Source organism: Dermacentor variabilis, chromosome 9 (assembly GCF_050947875.1).
Source record: "Dermacentor variabilis isolate Ectoservices chromosome 9, ASM5094787v1, whole genome shotgun sequence".
Lineage (NCBI taxonomy): Eukaryota > Metazoa > Arthropoda > Arachnida > Ixodida > Ixodidae > Dermacentor > Dermacentor variabilis.
Window position 1 is genome coordinate 22,138,454 of NC_134576.1, and position 23,402 is coordinate 22,161,855.

General features: G+C 46.7%; 1 protein-coding gene across 10 annotated transcripts in view; it reads right to left on the reverse strand.

The window, feature by feature from the left end:
* The window catches only part of Cadps (calcium-dependent secretion activator 1), a 618,572-nt gene that overhangs the window by 496,449 nt on the left and 98,721 nt on the right, over window positions 1-23,402 (reverse strand). For all 10 annotated transcript variants that reach the window (XM_075704042.1, XM_075704047.1, XM_075704043.1 and 7 more), the window contains one exon: window positions 2,032-2,405. In XM_075704042.1, the coding sequence (XP_075560157.1) occupies window positions 2,032-2,405 (374 nt within the window). The remainder of the gene's footprint in view (window positions 1-2,031; window positions 2,406-23,402) is intronic.

Consider the following 23,402-nt stretch of genomic DNA (forward strand, 5'->3'; position numbering starts at 1 on the left):
AGAAATTTTTAACACATAGAAAAACTGTCGATCAAATTGATCAACTTCTATAGGCACAGTAACCAGAGTTAACAAGGTTTTACTGTATCTCGAGCAGAACGTGGTTGCTCAGTGGCTATGGTGTTGGGCTGCTGAGCACGAGGTCGCAGGATCGAATCCCGGCCTCGGCGGTGGCATTTCGATGGGGGCGAAATGCGAAAACACCTGTGTGTTTAGATTTAGGTGCACGTTAAAGAACCCCCGGTCGCCAAAATTTCGAGTCCTCCACTACGGCGTGCCTCATAATCAGAAAGTGGCTTTGGCAAGTAAAACCCCATAAATTAATTTAATTTGTAATCTCAAGCTGAATCTTGGTTTGAGCTAAGTGGTAATTTAAAAAATTCATGGTGCAAAACAGATGAGGACAAAGAACACAAAAAAGGAAAGGACACCCATCCTGTCACTGCATCCTTTGCCCTCGTCTAGCTTGCACCGTGAATTTCTTTTAAATACTGTATCCGTTTTTTCCTCGCAGTACTTTAAAGTCACAGGCCTCAGTAAGATTGGCAGCATCCCTGAAGGTTCTTTTGTGGCAGTGCTGCAGATCTACGAGGCTTGTCTTCTGCAGCATTCAGGTGTTCTGGTGGTTCAGCCACCAGCTTCTTGGCAGTAGAGCTGGTGACTGAAAAAAATCGAGCGATTCTTGCAGTTCCTTCTTGGTTGTCAAACGATGGCCAGAAACGCAGGGTTCTGTTGTCGAGGCTGCCAGTGCTAGCATTTATTTCACTTGCGAAGCTTGTGCAACCTCAAAACCATATCTGACGGCAGAGCTCTTAATGAGAATTTCACGCAGCATGGCACGGTAGTTCACTAGACCTGTGCCAAGTGCCTTGACACCACATACATGCACCTGAACTTCACCGTTAAGGTCTCGAAGGAGACGACAATGAGACGGGCTTCAAATCAAGTAGACTTCCAAGTAAGTCTTGCACTACGATGCTCTTGTTGCCAGATCAGTTCTTCAGGATGTCCGCTGCATCCTTGTAACACTTCTCAGTAGCCTGGAGTCCTGAAATAACTAAAGCAGCTGCTCCAGCCATGAGGGCGTTCAATTAATTTATTTATGCAACAGAAAGGTGAGCTAGGGATTTTGTTAGAAAAAAGTTAGGCATGCAGACACGGACACAAGCGGGAAATTGAATTATGGTTTTGCCGTGGCAATGCTGTTCGATTGTGAACAGAGGCCCTGCATCACCGGAGTAAGCATTCCACCTGTCAGCCAGTAGCCCAGAGCTCGTCATCAACTCGCAGGTGTAGCGATTCTATGCATTAGTGAGGTTGATGCTGTCGAGAAGGACCTGGGTTTGCACCATGTCATGGACCTCTGAGTCTGCTGGCTACCACAATGATATGACGGTCCAAAGGCACCGGGTAGTGGAATGACATAAAACCTTGATTTAATGGAGTGGTGCGCCACCACAGCACTAGTGTGCCCAAGCTGCTTGTGAAGAGCAAATGACATGACGATGATTGGTCACCTGGTAGGTGCAAAGTTTGAACAACAATTCGGAAGATCTTGCGACACTGGTATAATGAAGGTTGCATACTTAATTCTAGCATACACAATACATTTGGAGTTGTTGCCAGCCAGCATTTGCACTCGTTTGGATACCTTCTTTGCAGAATAGTTAGCCAAACAGAAAAAGCTGCAGTTGCTAATTTTGCATAAACAGACATTTTATTCTATACGTAAAGTTAATCGGTGGTAGATTGCTAGCGCAAAGATTTAAAGTGCACCACATATCTAGACGCTGCATCAGAGTAGGCTGAGAAGGAGGAGAAAGAAAAGTGGCGCAACTTTACAAAGGGCTTTACCACCAAGCCCCCTGTGTACCAGAATATCTGGCATAAGACACACCCCTGACAGAAGTCACAGGGTATGTCTGCGTGTCGCCTTCGTAATTGTACCTTCACACTACAGTACAATGGTCCATTACAATAGCCGAGCATTGCAGTAGCGCGTGATTAATGTGAGATAACAGCAGTACACACCCACAGTGCTTCATGTTCTGCGGCTTGTCCATCCGCAGGGCAATCTTAATACGCAAGTCCTGGTCTTGGGCGTTCTTGGGCACCACCATGCGGTACCACTCGGGTGCCTTGGCGCTCAGAGGGTTTGGGTGCAGCAGCACCTTGCCCAGCTCCTTGTCATCGAGAGAGAGCAGGCCTGGGCTCTCCGTGTACAGCTTCACCTTGACCAAGGGCAAGGGCTGTCCCGTGGTGAAGTCACCCTGGGTGTCCCACATGGGCTTAGAGGCCTCGGCGTGGTCCGTCTGCAGCTTCTCACCCCCTTCCACCTCCATGGTGCAGTAGACGATGCGGTTCGGAGCCAGCGACTTCAGCCCCTTCACCTCCATCACCACCACCTGGAGATAGCGACAAATGCAGCAAGGCCACACTGCTATGCTTGTACAACAACACAAAAAACGTAACCAGATCATGACACTGGCTAGGTGACATTTTACCATTGAGTCTGTTATTGGAAACCACAGCTTAGGGCAGCTTATTCCAGTCAGAAACGGTGCATGGCAAAATAAATCTGGGTTGAATAATAAGAAAAAGCCATAATAAACCTGGGTTTCATTTGACCACTTATGTCTCTTCTCTTTCCTCCACTCCGTGCAAGGCCACAAAACCCCTTCGGCACTAATTTGGTTCACAGGGTAAGTGCCACTCTTCAGTGAATGTGGATGTGTGCCACTGGGTATGTGTCCCTCCTTCAATGTCTGCATGTCACGCCTACTCGGGTCACTGAAGAGTGAGACAGACTAGTGGCATACATCCAAATGTTTCACCCCATTTAAACTCATTTTATCACAGATTCCTGCTCAAGCCAAGTACGTGGAGTCCAATGTACTGTGTGTATGTTCCTTGTTTTCATTGTATTTTTTCTGCATACTGACTTTGCCTTAGCCTTATAGCACTGAGACACATGACAATAACAAACCTAGTTCGAGGAGCCTATCTTGTTATTTCTGTTGCTGTGCATTTAGTACATCTGTTCTCAATTATTTGCAGTAGCTTGCTTTGGTTGATCATGTGTGACCATTTCTGAGTTGTTAACTGTGGCGTCATGTGTGGCAAGCCTTTGAGCATAAGTAGCCCAGTTTCCGTGCAAATGATAGTCAGCACTTGTGATGTGGTTTGTTTAGAACAACAGAAAGCTGAGCCAGTTGGTATGGATCCATAATGCAAAAATAGGGTAAGGCGTGCAGACACGGACACAAGAGAAGTGGACAACGCGATCGCCGACTATCAACTGAAGGAAGCACTGAGGCAAAAAAAGAAAGAAGACACAAGTTTATTGACTGTCGTATGGGTGCGATATATAAAGTTCCTTTTAGTCGTGGCCATTTCTATGTAGGGCAAACAGGGCGGTGTATCAATCAGAGGCTAATGGAACACAAAAGGTCGTTAACTGGTGGATCACCTTCTAATCTTTCCTTACATTGTGAATACTGCTAAGATTGTAACTGCACACCTGAGTTAGATGAATGCACGATATTGTACAGGCATAGGAATGAAGATACGCGTCTAATGGTCAAGGCTTGGCATATCAATAATGTTGGAAGTGCGTGCGCGAGTCACCCTTCGATTACCTTACATAAGGAAGAGATCAACTGTCTTAACAGTTATCTCTCATGTAGACCAGCACGTGTGCCCGATTGACATGTGGTGCTACCATTCTAGAGCATGCGCAGATGAGTTTTGTGTCTCCTTTCTTGTTTCGCCTCAATGCTTCCTTCAGTTGATAGTTGGCGTTCGTGTTGTCCACTTCTCTTCTTTTCTGTCCGTGTCTGCATGCCTTACCCTTTCTTGTATTATGTGGTTTGTATTTTTTTGTCTCCGTCTCAGTAGCTCTGCACCTTTTGAATAGCCATAAGCTAACTAGCCCAAATCAAGGTTTTACTGCTATCAATAGGACTATTTTTTTTTACCTACATTGTGGTGCACTGGAATAGGGCAATGTGTCATCCCTATAGCAGAACAATGGGAGAACCGGGGATGCTTCAGCAATGACGCCCCCAGAGGGGCACTGTGATCGACCGGCGTGCCTCGTGTGCGAAATTGAAATGTGTTCTGCAAAACTTTCTACATTTTTAAACTAAACGTTCCCTAAACCCAATTGGAGTTAATATACTTAGTTATAGTTAATATAATATAAATATAAAAGCAACTGCGTGCTTGGCCGTATTCAAGCTATTAAACTGGAAAGGTTTAGGAGTAAGGATCGACAACAACAACAGTTACACAGTTACAACAAATGATTGAGGACCTTAAGAGAGAGAGTGTAAGAGTAGGATTCAATATTAATGTGCAGAAGACAACGTTAATTATCAATAGCCGGGCAAGGGAACAAGAGTTCAGAATTGCCAGTCAGCCTCTAGAGTCTGTGAAGGAGTATGCTTACCTAGGTCAACAAATCACAGGGAACCCTGATCATGAAAAGGAAACTTTTAGAAGAATAAAAATGGTTTGGGTTACATATGGCAGACAATGTCAGCTCCTGACTGGAAGCTTACCATTATCATTGAAAAGGAAGGTGTACAATCAGTGCGTTTTAGCGGTGCTGACACGAGGCAAAGACTTTGATACTGACAAAGAAGCTTGAAAACAAGTTAAGGACCATGAAAAGAGGGATGGAATGAAGAATGCTAGGCATAATGTTAAGAGACAGAAAGAGAGAGGTTTGGATCAGAGAGCAAACGGGTAATTCCAATATTCTAACTGACATAAAGAGAAACAAATGGAGCTGGGCAGGTCATGTAATGCGCAGGTTAGATAACCGTTGGACCATTAGGGTTACAGAATGGGTCCCAAGAGAAGAGAAGCGCAGTCGAAGATGGCAGAAGACCAGGTCATGTAATGCGCAGGTTAGATAACCCTTGGACCATTAGGGTTACAGAATGGGTACGAAGAGAAGTTGAGCACAGTCGAGGACGGCAGAAGACTAGGTGGGGCGATGAAATTAGTAAATTCACAGGTACTAGTTGGAACCAGTTGGCGCTAGACAGGGGTAATTGGAGATTGCAGAGAGAGGCCTTCGTCCTGCAGTGGACATAAAATGTGATGATGACGATGATGATGATGATGATGATGATGATGATGATGATGATCAATCTGCAGAAAGTAAATCATACAAGCTGTTAGGATACATCAATAACCCCATCTAAGCTTGCACGTTTCCAACCACCGATCATGCAGTGTTCCTCATCGTCTGCTCAGCATTTCAGTTACAGAAGACAAACAGACACTGGTCTGCTCGTTCTCTTCGCTATGCACGCATGTGTTGTTGTAATCAAATTATTTTGAGACATACGAGGATGAAAAGGGCCAGACGGAGTACCTGCACAGCACCTGATGAGTTGCTTAATATTCCTTTCAAGTTGCATCAGTCAGAAAAGCAGTTGCCCTGTTTCACTGAAGAAAAAAAGAAGAATAATGCTCTGTGATGAATGCAGCCACCATTGTTTGGCCATTTTGCTCCACAAAAGGGTGCCGAAGGGCAACAATACAGCCAATGTTCTAATGTGCCCGATCTGATGAAGCCTAGAGTTATTCTAATTGGTGTACAGGAAACTCAATGCACACACACAAAAAAAGAGACTTGTACAAATTCAGTGCTTGCCGTGCACTTGAACAATGTGCAAACGCAGCACGAAAAGCCGCAGCAAGCAATTGGTGAGCTCCGCACAGACATGCACGACCTCCATGACAACCATAACTGCTGATCCCGGAGGCCCTGTGTTGCACCATTCTTTTTCCTCTTGCCAGCAATGGCTTCAGGCTGCAGCAACAGCACTGCAGCAGATCGGAGTGCTCTGGCACCCTAGGTAGTCATCGCAAGGACAGTCCCATTTTTGTCCCCAGGCGACATAGTGCCCTGTTCCAGTAAACCATACCTACACTTCGTGCAGGCTACTGTTATGAGTGTAGTGCCAGGCAGAGGCTATGATGTCAAGTGCTGCGCTGCACTTGCTGGGGCATAGCCAATAATGGGAGTCGCCAGCAGATGAAAAGTTCGCCTGCATTTCACACTCACTGGCTGCGTATATGCCCTTGCTTGAAACTAAACACCAATGTTCAAGTTTCCTTTCATTAACAAGTCTCGACAAGCTGCAGCGAAATACATCGCAAATGCGCAGTGCACAAAGACAAATTATCAATGCGTTTTGTACAAGCATGGAATCAGAAACAGCCCGCACCATCCGTAAGTAAGATAATTTTATCTTCTTGGAAGATTACCTTACCTTCCTCTGTAACACAAGGTCACACCAGCACTTTGCTACGTGTCCTTGCAGCAAATATTCAGTAATGTCGCTACATCAGCGCCGACAGTCACAGGCAAAATGTCGCCACACATTTGCAACACCAGCCTGCTTGATTGTCATCTATTTCCTGCACTCACCGAAACCGCAGTGTAGAAAGTGTAGTTTTCATGCTACACTACAGCTATAAAAAGCGGCTTCGTGTAGGTAGGCAGAGCTACAGTTTTCTACACCAACTAAAAAAATGGCGACTTTCTACACTCATGTAGCCAGTTTAGAGGACCTCTAAACTGGCTACACGAGTGTAGAAAGTCGCCATTTTTTAAGTTCGATTTACCTGCACCACTGTGAACTAGTTTAAGGCGGTTCAAAAGAAATTCAGAAATCGTGCAGCTCAATTCTTGCAGTGTAGGCACAGCACAAACATCTAAATGAATGCCAAGGTGCAGATGCAGTGCAGGCATTATGTTTTGTTGGACTAATGTCCACCAAGTGTGTAAGTTTGAGAGGCCCTGAACTGCTGGTATGATTATGGCTTCTGAGGTGTAAGTACAGCCATACAAAATATGCATCTGCTTAGACATGGCAGACGCACATAAGCGAGGCTTCAATGGTGCTCGTTCCCATCTGCTGCATCGTCTGATGTGCTGTTGCTTCGCACCTGTACCCCTGCACCAAGTCGGCACCAATAGTGGAGTGGGTGCAACAAAATCATGAACCAGCCCTGCACCTTTCCTGCACCTTTTGAAATGAATGGCACAATTCAGCAGGTGCCATTGCTGCACCACTGAAACGAATGTCAGGGTGCAGCACCTCGTGAACTGGTTCAGGTGGTGATTCATATTTAAAACAGCGCCAAAAAACACGGACAAGGGAGGACACAGGACGAGGACGAGGACACAGGACTTTGTCCGTGTTTTTTGGCGCTGTTTTAGATATGAATGATCCGTACCAACTAGCTCGCACCCAAACCCTTCTGAGTCAGGTGGTGCATGCAATCTTTTACCTGACGAATCAGGTAAAAAGAAATAGCCCTAATAAAGCACCCTATTTATTCACCTTGGAGGCCATTTCCGCTCGTCCTTAGCTGACAGAATGTTCAAGAGGATGGCACCTCTTTCTTTCTTTTCTTCTTTTGGTCAGCATATCGTCATAATCACTTAATGCGGGATCAGTTTTCTTTTATTTATTTTTCTTAGTTTCAGTTGCTATTTTACACGTTTTGTGTCCACAAAGGAGGTCTCTCCTAGAGATGTCGTAGCATCTTTGTGTGTTGCTTCGCGTCGGTGCCACTCCCTGTGCCTTTGCGAGAGCCAGATGGTTGTGAACATGGCTCATTTTTTCGATCTCCATGGTGATCTCTGCCAATGAAGATCACCAATGTGGTGATGCTCTTGTCGACTGTATATGGAGGTGATGTTACTCTTGCACAAATCTCAACAAATCTGATCGCCTCCAAGCATAGTAATGATTTTTTTTTTTTGTGAACGAGTTTTTTGGACTATTTGATTTTTCAGACTATTCTTCAGTTCCCGCGAGGTCTGGAAAATCGGTCGGCGACTGTACACATATACAGTTAAACCTTAATAAACGTAATAAACTTTATTATTACAACAATATTCTCAGCATTTAACTTTTTATAACTTTTTGTCAATAGGACATGTATTTTGAACCTCAATATAACGAAGTGTGTGTAGACACGATTATAACTTTCAACTCAATGTTATAAGAGAGCTGCTTGGCACAAGAAATGTAGATCAGGATGGTCAGGAACACAGGAGAGATACTGACGTTTCTTGAACTCATCTGCGTTGGAGTCTACCCTCCTGCGAAGTCTTTCCTGGAAGTTTCGTTCAAGCTCCAAGACACAAATGTAGCCCATAAGAAGACCTATCCACTATCTCACGAGAAGAAGAAAGTATGGCTCAAAAAGGTACTGGAACAAATGCTAGATGCTAAAATCATCAGGCCCCATACATCCCCGCTTGCATCACCTATAACAATTACGCCTAAGGAGGATGGTACTATCAGGCTGCCGGTTGATAAACCGACAGACAGACTTGTTTCCATTTCCTATGCCACTGCCTCTGATCGATGACATAATTAGTGAAACTGGAGGATGTGAGTGGTTTTCGCAAATCCATCTTTGCAAAGATTATTGGCAAGTTCCTCTATAGGAAGAATACAAGAAGTTTACAGCTTTCATTACACCTTTTGATGTGTATGAATACAACAGGCTCTCATCTGGCTAGAAGAACTTGGGCACCTGGTTTCAAAAGATGATGAACAATTTTCTATCTGCTTTTGCTGGTCAATTTTGCAACGTCTATGTGGACAATATTATTGTGTATTCTAAAACAGAGGACCAGCACGCAAATCATTTATTACAGGCTTTGAAAGTACTGAGTAAAGCCGAGTTGAAGATAAATGTTATAAAAAGCTAATTCTTCAAACGGCCTGTGGTATTCCTGGGCAGAGTGACAGCCACATGAACAGTACCAAAGCAGAGTCGGTCGAGAACATAAAGACACTGCCTAGGCTGCATGATTTCCATTCATTGTGAGTGTTTCTAAGTCTGTCTGGACACTTTCGAGCCTTCATACCACACTACGCCACCGTGACGAAGTGTTTGACATCTCTAACACAGAAAGGTGTACAGTTTGTTTGGACTGAACTTTGCAAACAGACATATCAAGAACTTGCCAAAATCTTATCTTCAAATCCAATCTTGATACTCCCAGACTTCGAGAAGTCTTTTGAGCTCTGCACAGATGCATCACTTTACGAAACTGGGGCTTTCCTCTACCAACAGGATGACTGCAAGCCACCAGTGTGCCAACTCAAGGCTGTGGGTTATTACTCATACACATTTACGAAAGCACAAGAAAATTACGCTACTACAGAAAAGGAAGTGCTTGCAGCAGTGGCGTAGCCAGAAATTTTGGGGGAAGGGGGGGGGGGGTGCTCACGTTGGGGCAGCTCGGCCTCCTCCTTAAAAAGTTTGTTGAGTGATACCATATACGAATAATAACTGGATTGCCATTGCCAAAGATGCTTTAAACAACTTTTTGAACACTATGCACTGTCAAAACAAGTAAAATGTGTATTTTTTCATAAAAGAATATGCTCGTATGTCCCAAAAATTGTGCTCGAAATAACTGATATCAATGTTTCCATGTTTTTTGTCTAATTAATAAGTAAAGAAAATATCACACAACTTTAGAACTATATCAGTTCGAAACCAGCAAAGCAGTGCATGCTGCTGATAGGAAAAATGTAAGGCCATGAAATGAACAGGTTGAGGACAAATATTCTAGTGAAACGTTCATATTCAAGAACTTTGTTTAGATATTTGTACATGTGCAACGGCCAGGGAAAATCTCAATGATGCTGTCCTTTCTTACAATGTATTGCGCAGGAACAGCTGTCACTGGTCGTGTATTGTAAGCAATTTGCACCTAAATTATAGTCACAAAAGAGAGCACATAAAAAAAGCAGGAGCTCTGAAACATATACCAAGGGCGAGTCAAATGATAGTGAGCCAACGTGAATATATGAAAAATGGGGTACTTTATTTAAAAGTAGTCTTCATGAGCATTGAGACATTTGTCCCACTCACTAATGAGTCGTGTGATTCCTGTCTCATAAAGCTCCTTGGGTTGCTGCTTCAAGAAGTCTGTAATTGACTCTTTCACGTCATTGTCCGACATGAATCTGGTTCCCTTGAGCTGTTTTTTTTTTTTAAATTTCCACAAATTGTGGAAATCACAAGGTGATAGGTCTGGGCTGTATGGCAGATGTTGCAGCATTTACCACTTTAACTTTGCCAGTTTTGTGTTAACCACAGCAACGACGTTGGGACGGGCATTGTTGTGGAGCAAGATGACCCAATTCTTCAATTTTCCACGTCGTTTGTTCTTGATTGTGACACGCAGCCGACGTGGCATTTCACAATATCACAACGATTGATAGCCTCTCCAAGTTTAGCAAATTCGATCAGTAATGGCCCCTGACAATTGAAAAGAAAGTCAACAACACCTTTCCAGCGGAAATGACGGCCTTTGCTTTCTTTTGGTGTGGCCAATTCGAATGTTTCCACTGGAAGCATTGCCGTCATGTTTCAGGCTCGTAATAGTGGCACCATGATTTGTCCCCGGTGACAATCGCAGACAAGAAGTCGTCACTATCATTCTGATACCGGATCAGATGAGTCAAGGCAGCGCCAAACTTCTCCGTTTTCTGGCGGTGGTTCAAAATCTTGGGCATCCATTGCACCCACAAGAGCCGATAACCGAGATGTTAATGAATTATGGTGTGAACCGAACCGTGACTGATGTTCACACGCTCTGCAAGTTCATCGATGCTTATCCTCCGTTCTTGTCTAATCAGCTCATCAACCTTTGCAATTGTGTTGGGGATGATTGCATGGTGGCTTTGGCCCCATCTTGGGCCCTCATTGAAAATTTCACGTCCTTTTAACCGTTTGCTCCAATGCTTCACAGTGGCCAATGACATGCAATGTTCAACGTACACGGCAGCCATATGGTGACTAAATTTTTTTTTTTGGGGGGGGGGAGAAACACTTTCAGCTGTCAAAACCCCATGACACCACACTGTTCTTTTGGAGCGTCCCTTATGTCATGCAACCATGTTCAACCCTGTGTATGAGAGCATAAAAGAACATTTATCCTTACACCTGCGTGTCACTTTTGTAAATGAGAGATGCTTCTCTGCTACGCGCATGTCTCGCAGATAATGAACCAGACCATTATTGCGCGGGCTGGGTAGGCTCACTTTCATGTGACTCGCCCTCGTTCATCAGAAATGCGAAGATACCATGGAATATACAAATGGGAAGATACAGCTTGATAAAGGGCAAAAATGTGTCACCAGAAACAAAGTTCACTGCACATATACACAAAACCTCACAACAGAATATTTAAATAGGCACACAAGTCTCCAATAAATCTACATATCTATAAAAAAGTCACTGCATATAATGCGTCTAACAAGGCAAATAAATATGTTGGGCAATCACAGATTCACAGATCACAAAATCCTAAGGCCCACCCCCCTCCTTCCCTCCACTCCCCCTGACATACCGCACGTGACGGAAGGCGGCCCACTTCGTCCCCGCTTTTCTCCCTTGCGCACACAAGACTGAGCCACCATCGTTGGCTCACCTGTGCTTCCCCCCCCCCCTCTTCCTACGCTTTCACTCGCACATGCAGCATGTGGCATGTGCGAGTGTTACAATGTTACAGTCGACTGCCGTTAATACGAAGTTCACGGGGACCGCAAAAAACTTTGAATTATACGAACTTCCAATTAAGCACAAAACACAAATAACAGCACTTTATTTGTGGCGAAATCGAGTATTTTCTCTAAGAAAAATAGTCGGTCATCTTGCTTTGCTTCTTCTTGCCGAATCTCGCTGCTGAAAGCAAGTTCTGCAGGCTGTAGATGTGGCGGAACGCTTCTTCCGCGTTACCTTCAGCGGCAAAGAAGCACTCCGCAAGAGCAAGGCCCACAGATACATCGGCAGCCTTAGGTTGCGGCTCGCCTTCAACGTCATCGTCGCTTTCCTGGGTCGCTTCCTGGGGCCGAATAATCTCTACAATTTCGCTATCCGTCAGCGCACCGCCCATTTCGACCGCCTTGTCTACGGCGACGTAATCTTCAAAATTGACGTCCCCGAGAGCATCACCAAAATCAGTGCCGTCAAGCTCGCTTGTTGACGCTTCCTCCGCTGAAATTTCAGAGGCATCCTCCGAAGAAGCTGCCACAAAACCGCAAGCCCTGAAGCAGTTTGCGATTGTTTCTTGCTTCACACGATCCCATGCTCGCGCCAACATGTGGATGGCACTAAGCAGGCTCACCTCGTACTTTGTGGAGCTATCCATACACAAAATCACGCGCTCGAGGAGGTGCCGCCTGTACAGGACTTTAACATTCTTGATGATGCCTTGGTCCATTGGCTGCAAAACAGCCGTTGTGTTTACAGGCAAAAATGTGAGGCGTATTGCACTCAAGGCTGGCACATTCACGTGAGCACTGCAGTGATCGACAAGGAACAACACCTTGCGGTTCGAAGCAGCAAACTTGCGGTCCAATTTGCTTATCCAGCTCTTGAAGATTTCGGCCGTCATCCACGCTTTTTTGTTCGCCTCATAGTCCACAGGCAGCGCCTTCACGCCTTTAAAACATCTCAGCTTCGCCGCTTTCCCGATCACAAGTAACCGACATCGTTCCGTGCCAGTCGTGTTTGCCGCGATCAGCACCGACACTCTCTCCTTGCTGCGTTTGCCCCCAGCACAGTCGTCGTCCTTGAATGTCAGGGTCTTCTCTGTAGAAGCCAATAGAAGAGTGCAGTCTCATCTGCATTGAAGATGTCTCCTGGTCTGTATTCGGCAAGATATTCACGCAGCTTTCCGTCCTTCCACGTGGCGCATGTTTCCTGGTTAACAGACGCCTTTTCACCACACACGCTCTTGAAAACCAGGTCATGGCGATCTTTAAAGCGCGTCAGCCATCCACCTGACGAAACGAAGTGATTGATCCCCAACATTGCTGCAAGCGTTCAGGCTTTCATCGCAACGATGTCTCCGCTGAGAGGAAGTTCATTGCTCCTGGCCTCCCTAATCCAAACCAGCAGAGCCTTCTCCAACTCTGGGTAAGCGCCGGTGCGCATTCGCTTCCGAGAAGTCTTGAACTTGCCGTTCTCAAATGCATCCATTATTGTGCGCTTGTTCTTGATGTAGTTAGAGAGCGTGTTCGGCTTGATCCCGTACTTCCGCGCTATGTCTTGTTTGGCGGCACCGCCCTTCTCAACTTCCTTCAAAACCTCGACTTTCGTTGTAAGGTCGAGCGTGCGATAAGAGCCACGGTTTGCCATGGCTATAAACTGCGCGACTAGGTACAGTCAATTCCGAATCACTCGTGGAACTACCTAGCCTACGAGCTTCCCGCACAAAGGCGCTCGACCAACACACGCCTCGAGCTGCGCACGCTGCAAGACTAATCTCGCACAATCTCGCCACTGCCAGTATGCAGCGCTGCGTGCACCTATGGCACCCGCGTCGCCTCCGCGATCAGCTCCGGCCATGCGCGGCAGCCGCGCATGGCCTCCGGCGGGAGCCGCTTCGCCTCCCGCCGGAGTTGATCGCGGAGGCCACGGCAGCCGTAGCAATGAATAATCGCGCCGCTCCAAGAAGGATGGTGTTGCGGGCGGCTGCGGTGGCGATGACACCAACGCGGAGCACGGAACTGTTGCAACACTTGAAAAATTGCACATTCTACCAAAGAATGACGGTCACCTCGAGGATCCCGGCTGAAAATTAACTTCCAATTAAACAATATTACTGGATGAGGACTTCGAATTATCGAGCGATTTCTTCTATAGGATTACATGCAAAACTGACGGGACCAGCACTTGACTTCTAATTAACCGAAAATTCCAATTAAGCGGCTTCGAATTATCGGGAGTCGACTGTATTGCCCATGGACTTTATATGGAACATCAGGGCGACGGCAATGGCAGGAATGCGCCTGGAGTGTCGCAGTAATATAAGAGTCTCCGGCAATTATAGCGTCCCGTGGCCCATTAATTTCCGCAAAAGAAGTAACAAAATTGAACTTTCACCATGCAACGATTCGCTGCGCTGCAATAATGTCTTCTTTTTTATTTCTTTCATGGGGCGGGGCACCGAAATGAAAGAAAAGCATGTTGGCCACAATCAAATGCCTACTTTGGGAACTTAATGTGGCTATGAAGGAATATTGAAGAAAACGTGAGACGCTTGGTTGACAGAGAACAATACTCATACTGCTCGGTATCCTACACCGGCGAGACTAGACTTTCTGGAGAGGTTGCACTCAAGCGAACGTGTTGCAATCCACTGAGTCCCCGCAGTGATGGCGGTGAGCGGCCATTGTTTGTTTACTCATCTGCTAGCTAGAAAGCATAAAAAACTGCCAGGTGAAAATCCACTTGGTCAGACAAAAATAAACACACACCGATGTGTGCCGCGTGGTGGTCGGAGCAGCACGAGAAAAACACATGCGCTCGGGCTGGCTCTGGCCCGCAGGTAGCAAGAACAAGAAAATTGAAGAGGCTCAATGTGTCCTCACGACTTAAAGTCAAAGTAGAAAAATAAATAACAGCATAGTTACCTTTACTGGCTTTAGTGTGTTGACATGGATGCTGTGGCGCAGGTGAAGAAATTGCTGGTATTCTTTTCTGTGACATGACGACACAAATGGACCCCCACAATGCTTCGTCTCATCGGACCCCGCTGCATGCTTTGTCGACTTGTCTGATAATGTGTTAATTTGGCTTGTCTCATTGTATGGTCCAATGACGAATTTAGAAATGTTAACGTAAATTTGGCGTCAGATGTTTATAACAACATTAAACTCACAAAGTTCTGGAATTGAAAATTACAAGCACGACTTTGGAAGTGTCAATGCACCTTTCGCATCAAATGTTTATGAGAACTTTAAAGCCACAAAATTTCTGGATTGAAATCAATGCGTTCCGTATGCATGGATTTACGTCATATGACTCCTTACATCATATGACTCCTGGTGTATGGGCATTGCCGCAAAATCGAGCCCAAGTTTGCAATGCAAGTTGCAATGTCTTTTCGAGCATGAAAAAGACATTCTGGATTGCGTTCCATATGCATAGATTTACGTCATATGACTCCTTCCGTCATATGACTCCTGGTGTATGGGCATTGGCGCAAAATCGAGCCCAAGTTTGCAATGCAAGTTGCAATGTCTTTTCGAGCATGAAAAAGACCATTCTAGACAAAATCCAAAATGATTTCCAGTGCCGTGAGTTGCTTGGTCGGCTGTGCATGACAGGCCGAAAAAGTTTCGGGGGGAGTGGGGTAGCCCCATAAGCCCCCCCTCCCCCCCTGTCTGCGCTCCTGAACATGGGGTGGGTACAAAGTTTTGGCACACCGAGAGGGCTGTCACTTTATGTGCAATGTCTGCACCCACGTTTAGTGCTGGAGGTCACGCAATCTCAACCTTCGGAGGCGCATTGAAGAGAGGCAGACGAAGCATTTGCTCCTTTCTGCCTGTGCTCTTCAAGATGGCATCGCCACTATGCGAGCAACGCTATCAGCTGCAGCGATGGAGTGGGTGTGAAAGCTTCACAGGCTACGCTTCATATCGCCGATGTGAAGATATCGTCTACACAGTATGAAACTGTACCTTTGGTGGGTGAATCTCAAATTCAACAAAATGATTTTTTTTTATTGAAGTTCATGTTTTTCGATTGCCCTATAATTCGGAAAATTTTGTGGCCCCCCTTCCTTGTAAGAAAAATCTATTAGAGACTGTACTTATTCGCACAATAGCTTGAATTCCAATATAGTTAAATTTGAATGTAACGAAACACACTGGCAACCTTAGGAATTTCGTTATACCAAGGTTTAATTATGCACATATATGGCTTCAAGAAAAAGTGCAGGACACACGTTGGTGTTGCACACTATACTATTGACATTTCTGCTGGTGGACCAGCCGGGACATCAGAAGTATACTATGCAGCACCAATGTACGCCGTACTCTTTTCTTTCAAGTTATTCCTACGGACCAGTGTGATTCCTACTCTACAATATTTTATCATAGTAGTGATTGTGAAAAACACAGCAGCAAAACTGTGAATAATTTAACTTTTTATTGGGCAAACCTGTGCCCACAAAAGCAAGTTACACACAACTTTACAGCAAAATGATAGCGGCAAATACAGTCGGCGACCAGTAAAATCTGATCTGCGGGGCGAAGGTGTCGGCGTTTATACATGAGTGATCGAAGATTCCAGAATAATCGCTGGTGCCCATGTGTCTTCCAGAAAGTACTACACAATTGACATCACGCGCACAATAAGTTTACGCGCGGTTTGGTGACAACAGACCGCGGATAAAACCACAGATAACATTTGAGAAACTTCCGATACATATAGACGCGTCCTATGCTAAGGGATAACGTTTAACCTTTGTTAGCCTGTGAAAAAGCAGTCATCTGAGAAAGGTAAACAATTACACATGTCAATGCCCCCCTCTTAAAAAGATTGTCCCCATGCTAAATCATAACAGGAGAGCGCAAAAACAAAAGCACACTTAGCTAAGAAAAAGCAACAAAGAAACAGAGTCCCAAAGTTTGCCAGTGCTGGTAGAACGGCTTAAGGTACATAACATGAACTATTTCAGGGTTGAGCAGCATCGCTGTGATAGCGAAATGCTGTCTGGCATGGCCTCATGGCCCAGAGTGCCATCCATTGGGTGATCTTGTAGGGTCTGAAGAAGTGTCGCAGAAATTTCTAAGACCTCATTGTTGTATTGGGGTCCACACAAAAAACGGTCGCTGGGCTGGTAATCAACGTATTGTCATCGAAGATTGTAGTGCTGAATGTTGGATGCGCAGGCAGGCAAGCAGTCGGGCTTCATTAGCGTGCTGGAGATAAGCGGTGACGTCGAGATTCTCTTCATCGATGACGCGTGGCAGCATGGCGTCGAGAGTAGTCTTCAGATTCCTTCTGCAAACCAGCTCGAATGCCGTGATCGGCAGTGTTTCTTGCATAGCTGTGTTATAAGCGAAGGTTACGCACAGGAGGACAGCATCCCCCGTCTTGTATTTGACATCATGTCAGTGAGGGTCGTAGGTAGTTGTCCTCCTGTGGCTTGTCTGGTTGTATTGCAGAATCGCTAGCGTGAGCTCTGCTGTAAAAGCCATTCCTCAGTCGGTCATGAGCACTTCTGGGGCACCATGTCATAGCAGTGTATCTCGAAAAATATTTTTGCCACTTCAGCCGCCCTACTTTTAGGCAGGGCTTTCGTTTCGGCGTAGTGGGTAAGGTAGTCAGTAGCCATGATGATCCACTTATTTCCGGATGTTGACATCGAAAATGGTCCCAATAAGCCCATTCCGAGTTTCTTGGAACGGTCAGCAAGTGGGCTCGATTGAGTGTAGCAGTCCTGCTGGCCTTGTTGGGGGTGTCGTGCGTCCCTGACATGTCTTGACGTAGCGGGTGATGTCGGTGGTGAGGTGCAGCCAGCAGTACAGTTAAACCTTGGTATAATGAAGTGTGTAAAATCGGCAATTTGCTTCGTTATATCAGAACTTTACCTTTTATGCAAATAAGTACTGTCGCCAATCGATTTTTTTTTGCACGAAAAGGGGCCGCAGAAATTTCCGACTTATGAGGCAATCGAAAAAAGCAAATTTGAATAAGAAAACTACTCATTTTGAGAAATTTGTGAGTCGGTGACGAATGATACGTTTTCCTGCCACGTACGTCAACAATATCTTCACATCGGAGGTACAAATTAAGCAAGGCCAGCCACGCTTTCGCATGCCCTCCGCCCTGCGGCTGATTGCGTTACCCGCACTGGGACGATGCTATCACGTAAAGCACCGGCAGTGGGGAGCAAATGCTTCGTCTGTCTCTCACTCAAACGGCTCACCAAAACTCAAGATTATGCAACCTGCAATACAAAACGCGTGGAAAGACAGCTTACACGATCCCACACCGTCTTGGCATGCCCACTCTTTGCACATGCGGCAGTGGCTATGTATGCACTCAGCCGTGCCTACAGCCATGATCAGCCACGGCCGAGATGCGCACTAGCTTGCTCCACTGCCCCATCGCCCAAGCTTGATTGCATTACCACGAGCTCGCTTCCCCCCTCTTTCCCTTTACTGGCGCAGAAAGGTGTCACTCGGGAAGTCACCATCTTTCTTGTCTCACCCTCGCACAATCACTCACACCTATAGCACACAGTGCGCTGGGCGCGATAGGATCTTATCACACTTGGGCTTTATATAGAACATGATGCGGCTCCACTTCAGCGGTCACTATTGTCGCCAGCATGTGATATGAGAAGTCCATTTGCAAGCAGCCACTTGTAAGTCAACCATTTGATCATCTGTGTTCGTGGAAGTTTCCATTTATTGTCTCCGCATTCCTCTGCAGCAGCAGTGAAATTTCGTTATATTGAAATCGCATACAAGCACACTGCATTATACTGTGGTTCTAAATACATGATGTTTTATGGACAGGAGGTTATGAAAAGTTAAATACTTCGTTACATCGTGAATTTCATTATATCGAAGTTCGATAGAGATTTCTGTTGCTCGATTTATGCTACATAAAAGTGTTTTTCCGAGCATGAAAGAAGCGCGTGAATACACTCAAAGTGCCTCGAGCAGCCAGTTGCGCGGCAATTTTGCAGGCGTCTTTCATGCTCAGAAAGCACTTTCTTGTAGCACATATTGAGCAACAGAAAGCCGCACCAGGGGTTTTTCATGTTGCTCTACAATTTTCTAAATGATACTTTTCATATAATTATAATATTTGAGAACTTCGTTAATTAATTAGGACTAGTTATCTCATTAGGTGGAATGCAAAAAATAATCTGAGTATCCCCAAGCGACGGTAGACAACATTACCTTAGTTCTATCTAGCTACTTGGCATTTGCATATATATAAGTCTTGGTGCAGGACAGTTGAGACACCCTGTGTACACACACACACATATATATATATATATATATATATATATATATATATATATATATATATATATATATGTTGTTACGCCCACAAAAGGCGTTACTTTGAAGCCGGGAAGAGTTCGAAGCGATGACCTTGATCAGCTGAGCGCCTGTCGAGATTCAGCCAGCCAGCCACACGTCGTCTTCTTCGTTCACCACTCTTCGGTGCCCCCGCATACTGTTTGTTGAGGCGTGAACCCACTATGCACCTAAGAGCGTCACATTCGTGAACCCACTATGCACCTAAGAGCGTCACATTTCCCTCCGCGCAGACGAAGCCCACCGGGCAAGTCAAGCAGGCTGTCGAGAAATAAAGGGCTTTAAACGGGCGACATGCGAAAGTTCAGTCTTTGCTGACCGTCGGCCATTTGATGCGAGACGTGCTACGCGGTAGGTTAATTCGCTGATGCGCTCCGTAATAACATAGGGTCCAACATAGTGGGCCAGCAGTTTTTCACATAGTCCACGTTTTCTGGTTGGTTTCCAGAGCAACACTAAATCACCAGGGTCATATATCACGTGTCGGCGTCGGCGGTCGCAGCGTGCCTTCGAGCGGTCTTGTAAAACAAGAGTGGGTAAAGAAGCAAGTCATCGGGCTTCTTCAGCAAGACAGACTGTCTCTGATATACAAAGATTATCGTGGCTGGAAAACGGGAAGATAGTGTCTAGTGTATAACGAGGCGGACGAGCGTAAAGAAGAAAGAAGGGACTGTAGCCCGTAACTTCATGCTTTGAGGTGTTAAATGCGTACGTAATGAAAGGTAGCACGCTGTCCCAATTCTTATGATCTGACTCAACATACATGGACAGCATGTTAGTAAGAGTTCTGTTCGTGCGTTCCGTAAGGCCATTTGTTTGGGGATGATACGAGGTGGAATGGCGAAACCTTGAAGCACATAGACGAAGCATCTCTTCGACCACGTCTGCAGTGAACTGCCGCTCACGATCGCTGATGATGACTCTGGGAGGTCCATGTCGGAGAACGACAAAACGCAGCAGAAAAATACACACTTCGGTTGCAGTAGCCGATGGTATTGCAGCTGTCTCACAGTAGCGTGTCAAGTGATCGGCACACACGATAATCCAGCGATTCCCATCGGATGAACGCGGGAAAGGACTGAGGAGGTCGATGCCAACTTGCTCAAAGGGAGTGCTGGGGGGTGGCACTGGATGGAGTTGACCAGGAGGAGCACTCGTCGGACGCTTGTAACGTTGACACTCGCTGCAGCTGGACACATACTGGGCGGTCGTCTGGCGCATTTTAGGCCAGTAGAACCTTTCTTGAAGGCGGTAGAGAGTTCGCGCAGAACCCAAATGTCCAGATGTTGGATCGTCATGCATAGCGCGCAAGACGGAGACACGGAGACTCTCCGGGACCACCAGAAGATACCGTGGGCCTGTAGTAGAATAGTTCTTTTTGTAAAGAACCCCATCACGAACACAGAAACGAGTGGATGGTGCTGATTGCCTTGCAGTAATGAGCAGTGGTTCTAAAGTTCTGTCTTTTTGTTGCTCGACCTTGAAGGTATTTATATCAGGAAATCCCGGCTCCAGTGATGCGATATAGCAGTCGAAGTTGTCCGCGTCGCAGTCCGTCGTTGGAAGCGGCATGCGCGAGAGGCAGTCAGCGTCGGCGTGTCGGCGGCCGCTTTTATAAGAAACGGTAAAGTTATATTCCTGTAAACGGAGTGTCCAACGCGCAAGCCGGCCCGACGGATCACGGAGATTAACCAGCCAGCAGAGAGAATGATGGTCTGTCACCACAGTGAAGGGGCGCCCGTACAGGTACGACCGGAAGCGCTGTATTGCGAAAATAACTGCAAGACATTCTTGCTCTGTAACGGTGTAGTTACGCTCGGACTTACTTAACGAACGACTCGCATAGGCGACGACGTGTTCTTTGGTGTCGACGTGTTGAATAAGGACAGCGCCGATGCCAATACCGCTAGCGTCCGTATGAACTTCTGTGGGAGCCGCATGGTCGAAGTGTCGGAGAATGGGATGAGACGTCAGACGAGACTTCAGCTCACGAAAACTAGCTTCACATTCAGGAATCCATTCAAAGGGAACGCCCTTCTGGAGGAGGCATGTCAGCGGATACGCGATGTTGGCAAATCCACGAATAAACCGGCGGAAGTACGAGCAAAGCCCTAGGAAACTGCGTAGCTCTTTTACATGGCGAGGTTGCTTGAAGGCTTCCACCGTAGCAGTCTTCGCTGGATCAGGTCGTATCCCGTCCTTATCCACTAGGTGTCCCAGAACGAGCGTTTGGCGCTCTCCAAAATGGCACTTCTTCGAGTTGAGGACCAAACCCGCTTTGTCCAAGCAGTCTAGCACAAGATTGAGACGTGCGTTGTGCTCACTGAACGTGCGCCCGAAAATCACTACATCGTCTAGATAGCACATGCATACTTCCCGCTTCAAACCACGCAGGATGTTGTCCATGAAGCGCTCGAAAGTTGCAGGCGCATTATAGAGCCCGAACGGCATCACATTAAATTCAAAAAGTCCATCTGGTGTTACAAATGCCGTTTTCTCCTTGTCTGCCTCGTGCATAGGAATCTGCCAGTACCCCGACCTCAAGTCAACAGACGAAAAGTAAGACGCTGATGAGAGGCAGTCGATAGCATCATCAATACGCGGAAGAGGATATACGTCCTTTTTAGTGATGGTGTTGAGGCGGCGGTAGTCGACACAAAATTGCCATGTACCATCTTTCTTTCTGGAAGAAAGAAAGATGGCGCTGCCCACGGACTACAGGATTCTTGGATTACATTCTTATTTAGCATTTCGTGGACTTGGTCATTGATCACCTTGCGTTCCGATGGTGAGACTCTGTATGGTTTCTGTCGCAGCGGTTGGGCAGATCCCGTATCTATGCGATGGTGTATACGAGAAGGAGGAAACAATGGTGGTCCCTCTTGCTGGAAGAAGTCAAACAGTCGGGCATGTTTTAGCAGAATATTCGCCACTTCGTGACGCTGCTTAGTGCTGAGCGACTTCTTTACCATAGTCAGAAATGAGGAGTGCGCCGCAGGGCAGACATTAGTGAAATGGCCCTCATCCGCAGAATGAAGGGCCTCTGTAAGAATGGCGAGCGATAGCACGTGATCTTCATGGTAGGCGGCAAGTTTCAGACCCTGTGGTAGTATTGCAGGTTCACTTGAACAGTTTACGGCCCATAAGTTGGTGCGTCCCTGAACAACTGACAGCGTGCAATACGGTATCAGTACATTCCTCTTGATGCAACTCAGGTGAACGGGCTCCCCGGTAGCGTCAAACGTTCCGTCGGTGGCGGGGAAACAGGCGACTGAAACACACGTTGCGGATAACGGAGGCACAACGGTATCCCGGGATACACAAAGCACACTTTCAAGACACAGTGGGCCTTCCATAAACGCAGCAGAAAAGCTCGTACCTACACTGATTTCACCCGTTTTGCAGTCGACGGTGGCACCACACAGTTTCAAAAAATCAAGGCCCAGGATTACGTCATGCGTAGAATGAGGTAGAACAGCGAACTCCGCGTTAAATATTTGACCACCCAAGGTTACGTCTACATTACACACGCCCACAGGATACAACAACTCCCCACTCACTCCGCGAAACGTATCGGCACGGTCCCAGCGAAACATCACCTTTCGTCCTAGAAGGCTTTTAAACGCCAGACTCATCACTGAAACGGTTGCTCCCATGTCCACTAAGGCCATAGATGAAACCCCGTCAATTTTTAATACAAACACCTTATTCTTAAACATCCAAATGGTTGGAGGTATCTCTGTCGACATCGAAGATTGTCCAGCGACCTCACCTCCAACGGCCACGCTGGCTAGTTTTCCGGAGGTGGCGACGGGTATCGACGCCGCGGAGAGGGTGATCGGCTTACACGAGTAGCGGGTGGTGGTGTCAAGCTGCGATCGGATGCTGGAGAACGGTTCCGCAGCGGCTCCGGGTGCTGGTGAGGCAAGCTTCCTAAATATGTGTGCGAGGGCAAATATGTTTCGCCCAGAGGAGCGCGGTACCGCCTAGACATCGTCGATCGGTCGAATCTCGGTGGTTGGCGGCGATTGCAGTACCTGGCAATGTGACCCAAGTCGCCACAGCTATAACACACAGGTAAATGACGATCGATGAACTGCCCTTCGAAGCGCTCAGCCGTGGCGGGTCGTGTAGCAGAGCGAAGCGGCTGAGCCTGCTGCACAGGAGGAACGGTCGGTCTGCGTGCAAACCTGCTGGGGCGAGGGTGTTCTGCAGGTCGGTGTTCGGGCGTAAATGTGTCCTCACGTGGCCAAGGAGCACCTCTGTGGTTGACGTCTGTGACACATACCACCGGTTGCCAGGAAGCGCAGGGTGCGGCAGGCGCCATGTGTTGCGGGTAATAAGCGTCAGGTTGTCGTGTGACGTCGCGCGCAAGTTCCTGGTGCCGCAGCAGTTCTTCACGCACGATCTGCCGTATAGTAGACGAAAGATCGGTAGACGGGCTCTCATCGACGCTGGCAATGGTTGTCACATTCGCCAGGCGTCCAA